The 18,843-nt window shown below is 41.7% G+C and overlaps 1 protein-coding gene across 1 annotated transcript in view; it reads left to right on the top strand.

Annotated features, from left to right (window-relative positions):
• LOC114887986 (zinc finger protein 548-like) overlaps positions 1-18,843 on the top strand; it is a 34,602-nt gene that overhangs the window by 8,609 nt on the left and 7,150 nt on the right. Inside the window, exon 4 of the mRNA XM_029209815.1 lies at positions 989-994. Within this exon, the coding sequence (XP_029065648.1) occupies positions 989-994 (6 nt within the window). The remainder of the gene's footprint in view (positions 1-988; positions 995-18,843) is intronic.

Below are 18,843 nucleotides of genomic sequence, written 5' to 3'. Positions count from 1 at the left end.
ATGGAGTTTCCATTAGCCACTTTGTATTCTCTCTCCCAAGCCTACCCAAGTTGCCATCTCCAGGTAGACATTGTAGTTTCCATTTTCTAGAATTTCATATAAAGGGAATCCTACAGGTTTCCTTGTTATGACTGTTTTCACTGAGTGCATGAATATATTTTTAGTATTATTCATGTGTGTGCAAAGGAATGACACTAAATAAAAATAAGGAAGGCTTTGTTATGTATTAGAGCTGCATTGTTTGTAAGAAACGTGGTTTTTTTCTCACAATGAGAAAAAGTTGTTTAAAGTGGGAAGTGAAGTTGAAACTAAGTAATTTAAACTGAAATTCAGTTTCATATGAATTCATTATAAAAGAAAGAATTTTGAACCATCTGCGTCGTACACAAGCTTCCACTGACACATCGTTCTAGATTTTTCTCTTATTTGGCTTCTTTTTTCTAGTCGTGTCTTTAAGCTATATCTTTGTGTCATAAAGGTTCTTAGGGAATTTTAAAAATCATTTTTTGTGGTAAAATTCACTTAACATAAACTGTATCATCTCATTATTTTAAATGTTCAGTTCTGTGATATATTTGGATCTCCAGTGAAATAGAACCATCTGTGTATGTGTGTGAGCGCGTGCATTTTGTGTAGAGACAGAGAAAGGAGAGAGATTTTTAAAGGACTTAGCTGATGTGATTGTGATAGCCAGCAGTCTAAAATTTGCAGGGTAGGCCAGTAGGCTGGAGACCCAGTGAAGAGTTGCCGTCAAGACAAAAGGCAGTCTGCTGGTACAATTAATTCCTTGTCATCTTTTTATCATGTAATGCTCAAACCAGGTGGCTCTTGAGAAAATGAAAATTTACAAAGGTCAGCAGGCATTATAGACCAGGAAATCAAAAGAGAATAGTTTTAGAGTGAGAGCTAGGAAACAATCACAGAGGCCACTGTCTGGTTGTATTTTTAAAGTCCCAATGTGCACAATGTACTTAATGAAAAATTTAAGATAATTGTATCTGAATTTAAGTCTTTCTGTTTCATGAAGTTCATGACAGTCAAAATTTAGAGATTTGAGGCATTAAGAGAAGATACTTAAAATATCTAAATGTGCCTATTTTGTGTAATTTTAGACATACGAGTTTTAGATTCTTATTAAGAAATAAGTCAAAGACCCTAGAAATGAAGAAAATAAGAGCAGATAGAGGGAATTCCGTTTTCTGTCCTGGCGTGTAAGAAGCTGGAAGTTACCACTCCATCCTAACAGCAAGTAAAAAGCTGAAAATCAGCAACTCTTATTAGGTTCCTGAGAGCAGTCTTGAGTTCTATTTTATATTTGCTGTACCCGTTGCCAATTTGTATAGTCAATCTCTCCTACCTAAAAAAAGTAGTGAGATTTCTTGTTTTCTTAACTGGTCACATGTTGAACTTTATTTTAATTTTCACTCATTGTCCATCACCCACCCTACACTTTTGTCGTTGCCAGACCTTCAGCTGGCAGAGGTTTCTTTGTTTTGGTTTGCTTTTTAATTTGGTGGATGAACCAAAAATTCAAAACCAGAATGGTCCGACTCTCCAAGGGATCCTGCCTTCATTGTGTTGTTGCAGGTGTATTTTTGGACATGGATTTACCGTCACATTCCCTGGAGAATCCCCCAGATTCCGGACATAGTGCTCCAGGATTCCATTGAGAGCAGCAACTCAGTTTCCTCTAGTAAAAAAGAGTAATCATCATCACCTGGGCAGTAGAGCATTTCACTTTTTTTCTAAGTGGCATGAGGAGCCCAAAATGACCAATTGGCTGTCTCATATCCCAATTCAGGTTTATAATATTATTCTTCTGGTGGAATTTTTCTCCCTTAAAGAAAAAGTCCTCCCAGCATGCAGAATTTACCATTGAGGGGATGAGTAGCAGAAATTACTTGAGAGGGTTATTAGGTAATATAACGTGGAAAAGTAGGCTTGCTAGATTTAGTAAACAATATCTGGCTCAGTAAATTTTGAAAATTTCTAACTCCCTATGCACATATACACTGAAATAAGAAGGAAATGTTGCATAGGACATACTTATATAAAAATCATTTGTTGTGTTTCTGAAGGAAATTATAACTAAGTTTCATACCTCTTTAAGTATATTTGCCTGGTAATTTGCTTCTTCTTAACTTTTCCTTGTTTTGTAGTATTTGTTTATAAAATTCCTTGTAATTACCCTCTATATTCCATTTAGTTTGTTTCATAGTTTCCAGGGTAGTCTCATCCAATTTATTTGATTCCTTTGTCCACTGAACATTCCTCATGGAGACACAGGCTATAAGTAGCATTGTGAGCTGGAGGACAGATGATGCTGTCCAGTGTGGAAGACCACTACAACTTCTCCTTTGATTTTTAAAAATCTTTTTCACCCACATTCTTCTTAATAACAATCTTATTTTATCGTCTTCTTTGCTAGTAGTGGAAAATTTATATCTCCCATGCTTAACTGTTATTACATGCTGTTTTATAGTTGACTGCTCATCATTTCCAATATTGATCAAACAATTGCACTGTGTCAACTTTTTGCAAACCATTACAAAAAGTGGACTACAAGAGACTTAAGGCATCCTAACAAATCAGTATAGGAACCGGAACGAAAATCATTAAATACAGGAAATACCCTGTATAGACAGAACTGGCCACCCTATTGCAGATGTGTCTCATGAACCTACCACTGTTCCTGAAACTGAGTAGAGGTTTATTGAACACGTGTTAGAGCAGTAAATACACATGACATTATGGTTCTCCTATTTATTTTTTACATTTCCAGTAAGTTCTTCAAAATGTCATCTCGACCCTATCTCTCCAAGTTGTTAGAGTCCAACGTTTTCAAATGTGAAAAGGAAGCACTGTTTGGAGATAAAACCCTGAGTGTGGTCAAGGTTCTAGCACAGCCACAGGTGCAATTTCATTCTATGACTTTTTCAGACATCTCTGTCTCTCACTCCAACTTCACTGAGATCTTAACTTTCTTTCGGCTGTAACATACGTTTCTCTACAATTTTTGTCAATTTTGTTGCATAGCTACATAATTATTATTATTAACTTTTTGTAATATCCAATTTGTAAGTAATTTTCAGAGATAATTTCAACTCCCTGTGCATTCACTGTTGCTGCAATTTCAGGTGAACTGCTAAATCAGTTTCCATAAAGGAGAAGAGACCATGGAATGCCAAACCTTTTTTTCCATGGTAAGATGCCCCCTTTGCACACAGGCTTCGACAGTTAGAAGGTCACCTGCTATCTTGGCAGAAAATGGCATGTGATTATTTGCTGTCCTTTACAGACAGGTTTCAGATTTTAAAAGAAATGGAAAATATCTCAGAGAATAATAAATATCTCAATAAATTTTACTTGCTAGGTCAGAAAGCAATCAGTGATTATCAAGGCCAGAAAGATATCCCTCTCCAACTCTCCCTTATGCCCTGTCTTTTCTTGCATATTGAAGGTCACGAAACATCTTCCAAAACTTCAGTCAACATGTCTTTGACAAGCAAGAAGATAGCTGATAGCATAGAGGGAACATACCTCAACTTTAAAAAGGCCATAAAAACCTACAGGTAACATCCTACTCAATGGTGAAAAGCTAAAAGCATTTCCTCTAAGATTGGGAACAAAATAAGACAAGTGACTTGCTACTTTTATTCAACATAGTTTTGGAAGTCCTAGCTATGGCAATCAGAGAAGAAAAAGAAATAAAAGGAATCCAAATGGGAAAAGAAGTTAAACTCTCACTGTTTCCAGATGACATGATACTATACATAGAAAATCCTAAAGACACTACCAGAAAACTACTCGAGCTCATCAATGAATTTGGTAAAGTTGCGGGTTACAAAATTAATACACAGAAATCTGTTGCATTTTTATACACTAACAATGAAAGGTCAGAAAGAGAAATTCAAGAAATAATTCCATTTACCATTGTGTCAAAAAGAATAAAATAACTAGGAATAAACCTACCTAAGGAGATAAAAGACCTGTACTCTGAAAACTATAAGATGCTGATGAAAGAAATTGATGATGACACAAACAGATGGAAAGATATACCATGTTTTGGATTGGAAGAATCAACATTGTCAAAATGACTATACTACCCAAGGCAATCTACAGATTCCATGCAATACCTATCAAATTTTAAAATGGCATTTTTTACAGAACTAGAACAAAAAAAATCTTAAAATTTGTGTGGAGACACAAAAGACACTGAATAGCCAAAGCAACCTTGAGAAAGAAAAACAAAGTTGGAGGAATCATTCTCCCTGACTTCGGACTATACTACAAAGCTATAGTCATCAAAACAGTATGGTACTGGCACCAAAAACAGTAATATAGATCAATAGAACAGGATAGAAAGCCCAGAGACAAACCCATGCACCTATGGTCAATTAATCTGTGGCAAACAAGGCAAGACTATACAATGGAGGAAAGACAGTCTCTTCAATAAATAGTGTTAGGGGACTTCCCTGGTGGTGCAGTGGTTAAGAATCCGCTTACCAATGCAAGGGACACAGGTTCAATCCCTGGTCCTGGAAGATCCCACATGCTGCAGAGCAACCAAGCCTGTGCTCCAAAACTACTGAGCCTGTGCTCTAGAGACCACGAGCCACAACTACTTAGCCCATGTGCCACAACTACTAAAGCTCACTTGCTCTAGGACCCGTGCTCCACAACAAGAGAAGCCACTGCAATGAGAAGCCCATGTACCACAACGAAGAGTAGCCCCTGCTCGCCACAACTAGAGAAAGCCCACACAGCAATGAAGAACCAATGCAGCCAAAAATAAATAAAATTAAAAAAAAATAGTGCTGGAGAAACTGGACAGCTACATGTAAAAAAATTAAAGTAGAACATTCTTTAAGACCATACACAAAAATAAACTCAAAATGGATTAAAGACCTAATTCTGAGACCAGACACTATAAAACTCTTAGAGGAAAACATAGGCAGAACATTCTCTGATATAAATTGCAGCAAGAGCTTTCTTGATCCATCTCCCAGAGTAATGGAAATAAAAACAAAAATAAACAAATGGGACCTAATTAAACTCAAAAATTTTGCACAGCAAAGGAAACCATAAACAAAATGAAAAGACAACCCACAGATGGGAGAAAATATTTTCAAATGATGTGACCGACAAGGGATTAGTCTCCAAAATTTACAAACAGCCCATGCAGCTTAATATCATCAAAATAGACAACCCAATTAAAACATGGGCAGAAGACCTAAACAGACATTTCTCCAAAGTAGACATACAGATGGCCAAGAGGCACATGAAAAGATGTTCAACATCACTAATTCTTAGAGAAGTGCAAATCAAAACTACAATATCACCTCACACCAGTTAGAATGGCTATCATCAAAAAATCCACAAACGGGCTTCCCTGGTGGCGCAGTGGTTGAGAGTCCACCTGCCGATGCAGGGGACACAGGTTCGTGCTCCGGTCCGGGAAGATCCCACATGCCGCGGAGCGGCTGGGCCCGTGAGCCATGGCCGCTGAGCCTGTGTGTCCAGAGCCTGTGCTTTGCAACAGGAGAGGTCACGACAGTGAGAGGCCCACGTACCACCAAAAAAAAAAAAAAATCCACAAACAATAAATGCAGGAGAGGATGTGGAGAGAGGAAACCCTCCTACACTGTTGGTGGGAATGTAAATTGGTGCAGCCACTATGAAGAACAGTATGGAGGTTCCTTAAGAAACTAAAAATAGAGCTACCATGTGATCCTGCAATCCCACTCCTGGATATATATCTGGAGAAAAACATGGCCCAAAGGGATACATGCACCCAAATGTTCATTGCAGTGCTCTTTATAATAGCCAAGACATGGAAGCAGCCTAAATGTCCATTGACAGAAGAATGGATAAAGAATGTGTGGATGTGTTGCATATATACAATGGAATATTACTTAGCCATTAAAAAGAATGAAATAGGGCTTCCCTGGTGGCGCAGTGGTTGAGAGTCTGCCTGCCAATGCAGGGGACGCGGGTTCGTGCCCCGATCCGGGAAGATCCCACATGCCGCGGAACAGCTGGGCCCGTGAGCCATGGCCGCTGAGCTTGCACGTCTGGAGCCTGTGCTCCGCAACGGGAGAGGCCACAACAGTGAGAGGCCCACGTACCACAAAAAAAAAAAAAAAAAAAATGAAATAATGCCATTTGCAGCAACATGGATGGAGCTAGAAATTGTCATACTGAGTGAAGTAAGTCGGACAAAGACAAATATCGTATGATATCACTTATATGCAAAATATAAGAAATGACACAAATGAACTTATTCACAAACAGAAACAGACTCACAGACTTAGAGAACGAACTTATGGTTACCAGAGGGAAGGGCAGGCAGGGGGGACAGATAGGGAGTTTGGGACTGACATGTACACATTGGTATACTTAAAATGGATAACCAACAAGGACTTACTGTACAGCACAGGGAACTCTGCTTAAAATTCTGTAACAGCTAATTGGGAAACGAATTTGAAAAAGAGTAGATACACGTATATGTATACTGAATCACTTTGCTGTACACCTGAAACTAACACAATATTGTTAATGAACTGTACCCTAATATAAAATAAGTTAAAAATAAAACGTCGAGGATTGGCTCTCAAAGTGTCTCTGAGGCTGAAATGTCTCTATTTACAGAGCTAGGGAAAACTCTAGGGGTCACTTCCTGTTACCCAATCAGCACAGTGATTGGATAAATGTCATGGAAGGAACTATTTTAGAGAATTCGAATAGATTCAGTTTCCCATGGAAACTCCAATAGGAGAAACCGTGATTTATTAAAGAGGCCTCCACATTGGTTTGGTGGTAGATTTTCTTTATTGTATTTTATCTATTTTAGACTTTATGGGTTGCATTTTGGGGGGAAACAGATTGGTTTTCCTGATCTAGGGAATTTTTTCTCATTGCCTGGAGAGTTTGAGGGAGTCAGAGAATTGAGATCTGGTAGTTGTAATCGAATTGGGTTACCTAATCTATTTTTCTTTTTTCATGAAATAAGTCTTAAAAGACTTTTTGTCTAAAATCAGCTGATGAACTCAAGTGTGAGAAGAACCTATTTCGGAGTAGGCATTTAGAAAACCAGAGGTTGTACACCAGTAGGGAAAACTAATGACACCTATCAATTTAGGGAACCTTCCTTTTTCTAAGTAACTAAGGAAGCAATACGCGAACAAGTATAGAGGGTACAAATCTCAACGAAATAAAGGCCACATAGACAAAAACACAGCTATTATCTACTCCATGTAGAAAATCTTGGAGAAGGAAATACGCAAACACTCTTTGACAGAAATGTATTTGTTTATTTGAAATTTAAATTTCATTGATTATCCTATGTTTAATCTGGTCGCCCTACCTGGAACATCCTATTTTACATATCATGCCTAACATGAAGACAATCAGCAGTAGCCTCAGTTTCATGCTGAAGTACTAAAAGCCAATGAGACATGCATTCATTGGAAGAAAAAGAACAACACAAAGCAAAAACTTATAAGAAAATAGGCTATATAAAGAAGAAAACAAAAGCCAAAGGGAAAATAAGTCATCACTCAAAGATCCTCCTAATTCATGTGGATGGAACCCAACTGGTTTCCAGTATCCTCCTAAGTTCTTCACATGTCATCCATCTTTTGTATCTCAGAGGTGACAAATCATCCTGAATTTCCTTCTTGGAGCAGAAGGGACTTGGACCTGAGGGCAGAGTCCTGGGTGAGTCATTTTTTTAAAATTTATTTTATTTATTTATTTTTGGCTGTGTTGGGTCTTCGTTGCTGCGCTTGGGCTTTCTCTAGTTGTGGCGAGTGGGGGTTACTCTTCGTTGCAGTGTGTGGGTTTCTCATTGTAGTGGCTTCTCTTGTTGTGGAGCATGGGCTCTAGGCGTGCGGGCTTCAGTAGTTGTGACGCGGGGGCTCAGTACTTGTGGCGCACGGGCTTAGTTGCTCCGCGGCATGTGGGATCTTCCCGGACCAGGGCTCGAACACGTGTCCTCTGCATTGGCAGGCGGATTCTTAACCACTGAGCCACCAGGGAAGCCCCTGGATGAGTCATTTTGAATGTGTTTTCTGGTGGCGTTTGAAACTTCCCAGCTGACGGAGGGCGCTGTGACACTCGGGGCACACGTACGGTTTGAGCCCAGAGTGGGTACATCGGTGAACGCTGAGGTTCCCTCTGTGGCTGAAGGCTTTGTCACAGTGCTCATATCGGAAAGGCTTCTCCTTGGTGTGGGTCCTCTTGTGAGCACGCATCGTGGAGTTGTGGGTTAACTTCTTGGGGCAGAGATCACAGCAGTATGGCTTCTCGCCTGTGTGGATCCACTCGTGAGTTTACAGGTCGGAAGACTGCATGGACCCTTCGGCACAGATATTGCATTGAAAGGGTCTCTCTCCTGTGTGTGTCCTCTGGTGAAGGGTAACCTGAGATTGATAAGGAAATCTCTTCTTGCATACCCTACATTAATAGGGTGCCTATCCCTGGACTTCTTTTCCCTCAAGAAGACTGGTTGGTCCCACTGTGCTAGGTGAAACAACAGAATGGGACTCAAATTGTCCTGAGAACTGTCCTTTGTACAAAGATGTGGCTCCTTCTTTTTTTTTAAAATAAATCTATTTATTTATTTTTGGCTGCGTTGGGTCTTCGTTGCTGTGCGCGGGCTTTCTCTAGTTGTGGCACGCGGGGGCTGCTCTTCGTTGCGGTGCGTGGGCTTCTCGTTGTGGTGGCTTCTGTTGTTGAGGAGCACGGGCTCTAGGCGCATGGGCTTCAGTAGTTGCGGCACACGGGCTCTGTAGTTGTGGCTCACAGGCTCTAGAGCTCAGGCTCAGTAGGTGTGGTGCACGGGCTTTGTTGCTCTGCAGCATGTGGGATCTTCCCGGACCAGGGCTCGAACCCGTGTCCGCTGCACAGGCAGGCAGATTCTTAACCACTGCGCCACCAAGGAAGTCCTTGTGGCTCCTTCTTGATGCACTTCATGGGAACTGGGAATGTTGGCCAGTTTCCTTTTGAAACGTCTGAGACCCCTTGGAGAGCCTCTTCTGTATCCACTCTTAGTCGAAACTTCTCCTTCTATAACACAAGAGGAAAACATTCAGCATTCACATTTGAAATATCAGTTCCTTCTTGGGGATTCTTGCTGCCCTCTACCCTCCCAGAATGTGCTGAAAGAAGAGATTCAGCACACAACATTTAACAAGGAGCATTTTCCGTGGTGCCAACCTCACTGGAACCCAGCACTGATGTTGGCTGAGGACTTCCCATCAACCAAAATACCTAAGAGTCTAGATTATTAAACACCCTGGAAAGGTGATGATGGAGAAGTTTGGCATTAGAGAACCAGCTACCCCCTGCCCCCCACAAGGAATGTTAATACTGGGTACCCAGCTCCGTGCCACCATTGGAAGCAAGTCACTAACTCCTCTGGATTCCAAGTTTTTATACTCACCACGACGCTTTGGAAGTTCAAGCTCTTGAGACTGACGGGTTCTTGTCTCTTCCGTGTCTTCCATCAGGTCCTTCTCCAAGTTTTCCTTGGGTGTCAGACCCTCTAGTTCACCTGTTTCAGGAATGATCTCTGGCAGGAGACCATTCTGGTCCTGTCAATGGGTAACCAAGCAGAGTCAATAACCCATCCATCTTAGCCCATAGAAAGCTCTGTCTCCTCTTCCCTCATCCCCCTCATATCCTAGCCTAAGACTCCAACTTTCTAAATATAATTTTGGGGGATATACCCTGACTTCTTCTGGGCCACCCTAACACCCCGATTGATAATTGTCTCCTAATTCCCAAGTCTGTCCTTAATCTATACTGACCCCATCTTGCAATCCAGTCCGGACATCACAGTTGGCACTGTGAATTCGCTACGCATACGTCTCTCCAAGTCATCGCAAATTCTCTCTGCCCCTGACTCTGGAGCAAAGGACTCTAGGTCCAGGTCTCCCAACTTCAGCACATTTTGATACATTGCCTAGATTTGTCTTTATGATGACAGTTGTCCTGTGAATGGTATGATGATGAGCAGTAAATCCCTAGTCTCTACTCACTAGAAAACAATAGCATCCCCCACCCCCATCCCCATTTGGACAAATCAACTGTCTCCAGACATTCTCTAATATCTTCTGAGAGGCAAAACCACTCCAATTGGGAACTCCTCTTCAACTCAAGGGATTGACAATATTCCAAAATAAGAAGTGCCTCTGAGGAAAACGACCATGGGGAAACAGCTGTCAAAGAATTCACCCGTGGCAAATTGACCCAGCACCATCTCATTGAGACAGGATTTCTTTCTCCTCACGCTTATGGCCACAAGCTTTCATGGCGGAGGGACAAAGGTGGATGAGTCTTCATTCTCACACTGTCTTGAAAATGTCTAGGAACCGAATGCATCCATGGGAATTCATGGAGTCAATGGGTTCATTTCTGTCCTTTGCCAAATCTACCAATTACTGTAGCAGTCACGCCCATCTGAACCTCTTTTACCTTCTCCCAGACTCTCTCTAGCTATCAGCACATCACACACTCACCCACCCTCTTGACAGTTCTTTGGCTCTTGCTGGATTCTGCAGCTCTTGGCTTACCTGCTGGCCATTCTTTGGAGGTATCTCACTAACAAGGGATTGGGGATCCCTGGGTAGGTCTTTCTCATCGTTGGTGTCACTGAGCTCAATTTCAAACGTCTCAATATCCAAGCTTTGCACAAGATATTCATCTCCTTGTATGCGAACTGTAGTCTGTGAGGGAAAAACTAAATTGAGATCGGTCTCCTATAAGACCTGGAAAGTAGCTCTCAAGGCATCCGATGACATCATACCACACAAGCATACTTTTTTTTGTTTAAAACATCAATATCTCTCAACGATGCCCAATGCAAACTCTCACCCATTTGGGAATCACTGATTTAGAGTCAATCACTCAGGTCCTATCTGTTCAATCCCCAGCTTGCAGATCCCATCCCACCTCTCCCTTTCCCATTCCAATCATAAGGGTCCAACTCACCCATTTCCTGGGTGTCTGGTTATTTCTTAGCATGTCCTCCATGTCTTTGCAACTCTGCACTCCACTTTCCTTGACTAAGACCTGGCACCCCAGCAGCATGCAGATCATAAACTGATCCAGCACTAGCTTGTCCATCGTCTGCTCCTTTGTGTGAAAATCTGGCATCAGCCACTAATGGCAGAGCTCACAGAGTCTCCTCAGATCCTGGACGGGGCCGGATTCCTCTGAGCTTCTAAATGTTCTGAAGCGAACGTGCCACATCTCCCAGTCACAGCCTGGCTTTTCCATAAGTGTATGTTGGCATGGCAGAGACACTGGTGACTCTGAACTAGGGCCTTTGGGGAGTTTTCCACGACCCTGGAAAAATGTCTGGTCCTCAGCCATATTGATGGACGAATTTTCCAATAGGACTCTGAGCAAACGCTTCTAGAAGCTGGTGGCCAGTTGACCCCTATGGAAAGGGATTTCCTCTGCTTTTCCTCTGCAATAGAGTCACTGTTCAGAAGGCTGGGGACAAAAACAAACAAACAAACAAAAAGAATGAACCTGATGTCTTTCACTTTATTCCACCCTTCCAACTCTCCTACATCCCTCATCCCAGTATTGGACACCACTCACCCACTGTTTCAATATTTGATACCGAGAACTATAATCCATTCTGTTATTCTTCTGACATCCACCTTTATAGTAAAACAAAAAAGTATCTGGTCAAAAATGTCTATAGGGCCGCGGTTCAGAAACTTGCTGAAAAAATGATCCACAACACACCACACCACACCAACGTGTGTGGAAACATTCTTCTCATCTCACAGAAGAGTTCAACAATCAACCATAGTTAATGTGGGGTTTGAGGGAGATCCATTGCTTTCACAAGTTCTCTGAGCTAATGCAAGGTGAATAGGAAGCCAAAGCTTTCTGAAGCCCGCCTCCATCTGTCCTGATTTCTAAGGACTCTCTTTAGACATTCCCTCTTGTCACTCACCCCTTCGAACCCTCTTGTCTTCAGTCTCCTCAAGTCAGGGACTGGCTCTCAAAATGTGTCTGAGCTGAAATGTCTCTATATAGAGCTGGGGGAAATTCCAGGGGTGCATTCCCATAACCTCATCATCCCAGTGACTTGATAAAAGTCACGGAAGGAACCATTTTAGATAATCCGGGTAGATTCAATTTCCCATGAAAACTCCAACAGGAGAAACCTTGATTTATTCAAGAGGCCTCCATATGATTTGGAGTGTGCTGGAGGAAAAGGAACCCTCCTACACTGTTGGTAGGAATATAATATGGCTCACAGCCACTATGGAGCAGAGTGTGGAGGTTCCACAAAAAACTAAAACTAGAACTACCATATGATCCAGCAATCCCATTCCTGGACATAAATCCGGAGAAAATAATCATTGGGAATGATACACGCACCACAATATTCATTGCAGCACTATTTACAATAGTCAAGACATGGAAGCAACCTAAATGTCTATCAACAGATTAATGGGTAAAGGAGATGTGGTATATATACACAATGAAATATTATTCAGATAGAAAAAAAAGAATGAAGTAATGCTACTTGCAGCAACATGGATGGACATAGAGATTATCATCCTAAATGAAGTAAGTCAGAGAAAGACAAATATAATATGATATTTGTGGAATCTAAAAAAATGATTCAAATCAGCTTATTTACAAAACAGAAACAGACTCACAGACATGGAAAACAAACTTATGGTTACCAGAGGATAAATATGGTGGGGAGAGATAAATTAGGAGTTTGGGATTAACACATACACACTACTATATATAAAACAGACAACCAACAAGGATCTACTGTATATAACAGGGAACTGTACTCAATATTTTGCAATAACCTGTATTTGAAAAAAGTCTGGAAAAGAATTGATATATGTATACGTATAACTGAATCACTTTGCTGTACACCTGAAACCAATATAACTTTGTAAATAACTATACTTCAATATAAAATAAAAATTAAAAAGAAGAAGAAAGTAGGTGATTAGACCCAAGTTCAGTTTGATAACAGATACTAGACGTTTTTAAAACATCTGCTAGCTACAACCTTGTGGTTTCAATATTTCCCCTTGCAATTCTAAAGCCATTTCCAATTCCAACCAATGCTTGTTTACAAACACCCTTACATATTGACTGCTCCAATTGTAATTCTTGACAAACAACTTATGGAACTATCTGTGGCCTTCCGTTTTTTGCCTTTATAACCTTCCTCCATTTTGTAGTCCAGGGGAACTCAATGCACGTGCTTCTCGAATCTGTGTCCCTCAGCTGCAGTTGTAACAAACCCCAAATACATGCTTCTTTCTTTCATTCAGGCCTTTGTTTCTGAAATTTTGGTTAACACTCATAACACATAAAAGTATGTAATTGACTATGTTGTCATTAGTTTTTACTGTCTGTCTCCTTTGACTGGAAGTTCAGACTCACGAGGGCAGGCATCTTTGACATTTTGAATATTGATGTGTCCCATGCAGCCAAAATAGTACTTGGAATGGGATAGGCACTTAATGAGTGTTGGTTAAGGAGGGAATAAATATGGTGGGACAGATACCTGTTTGTTTTTAGGCAAAGCTATCTGCTGTCTTTTCATGTCCCCTAAGGTTGTACTAAAAAATAAGATTTAAATATATAATGAATCGCAATTTAGAAAGCCATTTCCACAGGCTGGCCAAGTTTCCTGTGTAATTAGGTGCTCTGCTTCATTCCCTCACTTCTCAAACTTCAATGTTCCTTCAGTCTTCACTGAGACCCTAACCTTGTTCACATGGCCAAGAGCTATTTCAGCAACCACTTTTTAAAAATTTTTATTTCTTTATTTTTTTGAGGCACGCGGACCTCTCACTGCCGTGGCCTCTCCCGTCGTGGAGCACAGGTTCCGGATGCGCAGGCCCAGCGGCCATGGCTCACGGGCCCAGCCGTTCCACGGCACGTGGGATCCTCCCGGACCGGGGCACGAACCTGTGTCCCCTGCATCAGCAGGCGGACTCCCAACCACTGCGCCATCAGGGAAGACATCAGCAACCACTTTTGAGTAACTAAAATTATGGTTGATATCAGCACTTTCAACATTTCACAAATATTTTTCTGAGATAATCTCAAGTCTCCATGCATTGTTACTGCAATTGCAGGTGAAATTATATTGACTACCCAGCAAGGAAAGTAGATCATGTAGTCCAGTCCTTTATCTCTGGGTTCAGAGGTCTCCTTTCCAAATAAAGTATGACTGTGACCATAGAGTCACACTCCAGGCAGAAAGCAGCAAGTGGTAAATCACTCTTCTTTTCAGTCAGGTAGAACTTGGCTTCTAAAAAAGAACTGGGACTTCCCTGGTGGCACAGTGGTTAAGAATCCGCCTGCCAATGCAAGGGACACGGGTTCAAGCCCTGGTCCGGGAAGATCCCACATGCTGCAGAGCAACCAATCCTGTGTGCCACAACTACTGAGCCTGCACCCTAGAGCCCACGAACCACAACTACTGAGCCCGCGTGCCACAGCTACTGAAGCTTGCACACCTAGAGCTGGTGCTCTGAAACAAGAGAAGCCACGACAATGAGAAGCCCACACACCGCAATGAAGACCCAACACAGCCATAAATAAATAAATAAATAAATTTATATAATAAATAAATAAATAAATTAGAACTGAATATATATCAAAATGTGGAGTAAGAAGTATGTGTCGGTCACTGGATGGGACATCGTCACTGGCTCTACGTTTTTTGTGAGGGAACAAGAGACACAGCACGTGGTCCACCTGCTTTTGGCCGCCCCACATCTCTTCTCTGTCTTGCCCGTCATGGCCGTGTCTGGAGCCTTTGCTCGCTTGACCCTGACCGAACACAGTGAAACTCTTAAGTTGAGTGTAAAGCTCCAGCCTGTATGTATTGGAAGTGCAATAAGACACTGTTTATTAGACCTTAAGTATGGCTGGATGCACTTTGTGTCTGAGCAACACCCAGGTATCATGTGCCCACTTGGTTTTGTAGGTTCGGGGAACATCTGAAATATTATGTCTCTGTACCTCTCTGTGATCAGCACAGACTACATTCCACGCAAATCTGGGTGCGTCCCCTTTAAGAAGTGTGAAACCCCGCCCTGGTACTGAGAGATTCTGGACGCTCCTTCCCAACAACCCTCTGGGTGAGGCGGAACTTTTCCGGAGGCGGGGAGCACCGCCCCTTGCTAGGGCCTGGAGCGCTGTGAACTACATTACCCGAAAGGCACTGCTCCTGAGCGTCGACCTAGAGGACCGCGTCTGGGCGGGTTTTCTGGTGTGGACGGCGGGCGACATTTTGTAAGCTCGGGTCTGTTCACCGGTGGTGAGCTTCGCAACACTGAGCCGGCGCGAGGTCAGGGAGGATGGAGGGCGTTGTGCTGGCTGCTCTGAGGCGGGTCTGAGGCTCGGTGTGGGCGCCATCCGCATTGACTCTGTCTCGGGGCCGGGATAGGGACCGCAGGGCCTGGGCCCCTGCTTCGCCCACAAACTGTGCTGGAGGGGCCGCGCTGATGGATCCGATTCAGGTAAATGCTACGCCTCCCGGGCCCTCAGCCAACACTTCTTATTCTGCAGAATTTTTGTTCTTAGCAATATTCTCTTACAAGTGTCCTATATTTATATTTATTTGTCCCGCCAAACCTTGGCTTTCTGAATATTGAAATATTACCCGTGTAGAAAAAAATTGCAGAGAACTTCCCAGTGTAGTTGAATAAGCAGCTCTAAAATTGATATTCGGCCACTGCTCAAGTCAAGAAATGCGATATAAATAGGACCTCAGAAGCCGCCAGTGGGGTCCTTCAAAACGATTATCCCCATCCCCCAAAAGTTAAGGTATTGTCTGATGTTTTAAGTAAGTTTTCTTTTTTAAAAATTTATTTATTAATTTTTGGCTGCATTAGGTCTTTGTTGCTGCGCGCGGGCTTTCTCTAGTTGCAGAGATGGGAGCTGCTCTTCGTTGCGGTGCGCGGGCTTCTCATTGTGGTGGCTTCTCTTGTTGTGGAGCACGGGCTCTAGGCACGTGGGCTTCAGTAGTTGTGACATGCGGTCTCAGTAGTTGTAGCGCACAGGCTTAGTTGCTCCGTGGCACGTGGAATCTTCTCGGACCAAGGCTCGAACCCGTGTCCCCTGCGTTGGCAGGCGGATTCTTAACCACTGCAATGCCAGGGAAGCCGCCTTCTTGCTATTCTTTTTTTTTTTAAATAAATTTATTTATTTATTTTTGGCTGTGTTGTGTCTTCGTTGTTACATGTAGACTTTCTCTAGTTGCGGCGAGCGGGGCCTACTTTTTGTTGCGGTGCGCGGGCTTCTCATTGGGTGGCTTCTCTTGTTGCGAAGCACGGACTCTAGGTGCGCGGGCTTCAGTAGTTATGGCGTATGGGCTTAGTTGCTCCGCAGCATGTGGGATCTTTCTGGACCAGGGCTCGAATCCGTGTCCCCTGCATTGGCAGGCGGATTCTTAACCACTGCGCCACCAGGGAAGCCCTTGCTATTCTTGATACTTTTGCCAACTACGTGGAAATTATTCCACGACTGTAGTTTACCTTCGCTCAATTGTTTTAAAACTTTTTATGAATGGAATCAAGTAAATATTATGATGTGTTTTCCTTCATTTGCAAAACATGGCGTGACTTTACTCAAGTTTTTCATAGCTGTCCGTTAATTTTTGTGTGTGTGTGTGCAGTATTCTTTACTATGGATATATGAGTAAAATGTCCTTTGAAATTCTGCTGTTGAAGGCTTTTTTGTTTTGTTTTGTTTTGCTTTGTTTTTTGGTCTGCTTTCTGTATTTTTTTTTAACATCTTTATTGGAGTATAATTGCTTTACAGTGGTGTGTGCTTTCTGCATTGATAAACATTGCTACTGTAGTCATACCTGCCATGTCTTCTGGGGTATATCAAGCATACATTTGTCTAGGGTATATGTTAAAATTATTATTGTATTTAAATGAACATTTCCACTTTTTGATCTTGTTTTGCTCCATGTTACTAATTTTAACTTAGGTCTTTGAATGAGATGATTCTACTTAATCTATTCCATAGTTACATTTTTTAAAGGAATAGTTTATTTATTTATTTTGGCTGCACTGGGTCTTAGTCACGGCACACAGGATCTTCATTGCGGCATGTGGACTCTTCCTTGTGGCATGTGGACTGTTATTTGTGGCATGTGGACTCCTTAGTTGTGACATGCAGAATTCTATGTTATGGCATGGGAACTCTTAGTTGCGGCACACATGTGGGATCTAGTTCCTTGACCAGGGATCAAACCTGGGCCCCTGCATTGGGAGCGCTTTACCCACTGGACCACCAGGGAAGTCTCCCATAGTTACATTTTGATACACACTTATTATGTATTAGGTAAACTTACAGTCTTACATTGTACGTCCACTTAGAGAGTTTGTGCTTTTTCAGTGATTGTACTCATAATAATATATATTTTACTGTTAAGTTTTCTTACTCTGGTGGAATTGGAAGAGAAACTGATTAAGAAATATCTTGTTAAAATACTTGTTTGAAGGGGGACGAAGTGAATCATTGTGAGGGTAATAAGTTATAAGGCTTCAAATCCCTTTCAAGACGTTTAGAAAGCAAGAAGGTATTTCCATAGAGGATGGAATAGAGGCCAGGTCCTATAGCTTGTTTCCTTTCTCTTAAGATTATTTTATTTTACTTTACTTTTACTTTACTTTTTTCCCCACCATGCTGCTTGCGGGATCTTACTTCCCAGACCAGGGATCAAACCTGCGTCCTGGCAGTGAAAGCACGGAGTCTTAATCACTGGTTTGCCAGGGAATTCCCCTCTCTTAAGTTTAAAGTATCAGAAATGACAACCAGTTATCCCAAACTGCTGAAGGGCAAGCACTTTTACTCTGATTCTAGCAACAACCCCTTTATCACAGATTCACTTTGGATGTGAAGCCAGTAAGCGGTAGTTCCATTCTCTATCACAGGTGAAAAAAGCATTTAGGAAATTACAAATAATCTCTGAACATTTGTGGGAAAAAAAAATGGATATATCAAAGAATAGGAATAAATGAAAAAAGTACATGTTCTTGAATCCTATTATGTAATGTTATAATAATTTCAAATCAGAACTTAATCTATGGATTATGTAAGTTGGAATTTTATATAAAACAGTTTTTAACATAAGCAAAGTAAAATTTGAAAAGGAAGTATAAAAACTCCTGGTCAGCTGTTATGGCCAACTACAAGCCACAAGAAGAGAAAAATGTGTTATTGGCAAGGGAAAGACAGAATAAGGGAATCAAATGCAAGTGTCAGAAACAGCTGTACATGAAATGAGTCTTAATTTTGATATTTGTGGCTTAGGGCTATAATAGTGTTATATATCTTGGCACAACCATTTCTTTGCCAACATGATCCTGTATTCTTTTTTCTCATTGGACTCCAGTCACACTGTCCTCATAGATGGTAGTCAAACATGCCAGAGGTGACTCTGACAAAGAGTCTTTGCACTTGTGTTTTCCACTTCTGGAAAGCCTTTTCTCAAGGTATACTCATGACTTTATGGCACAACTCCAAAATACTTTCTGCCTTCTTTTACATGCTTTGTTTTTCCCTTAAGTATTTGCCTTTGCCTGAAATATTAAATGTTCACTCACTAATCTTCTTTTTTGTCTATGTTGCTGATGAGAATTAATATTACATGGCCCTGGTCTTCCCACAGATTCCACGTTCAACAGAACCACTTATGAACCCTGCACCAGTGAGTGTAGGTGTCCTGAAAGTATTTTGCTGTCACTCTTCCTGGACTTGGTGGCTGTAGACCCTAGAGAAACCCTCAGCCCAGGTTTCCAAGTCCAGGCCAGA

This window comes from Monodon monoceros, unplaced genomic scaffold (assembly GCF_005190385.1).
Source record: "Monodon monoceros isolate NGI ecotype Baffin Bay Population unplaced genomic scaffold, NGI_Narwhal_1 Super_Scaffold_10, whole genome shotgun sequence".
NCBI lineage: Eukaryota > Metazoa > Chordata > Mammalia > Artiodactyla > Monodontidae > Monodon > Monodon monoceros.
This window is presented reverse-complemented; position numbering and strand designations above follow the sequence as displayed.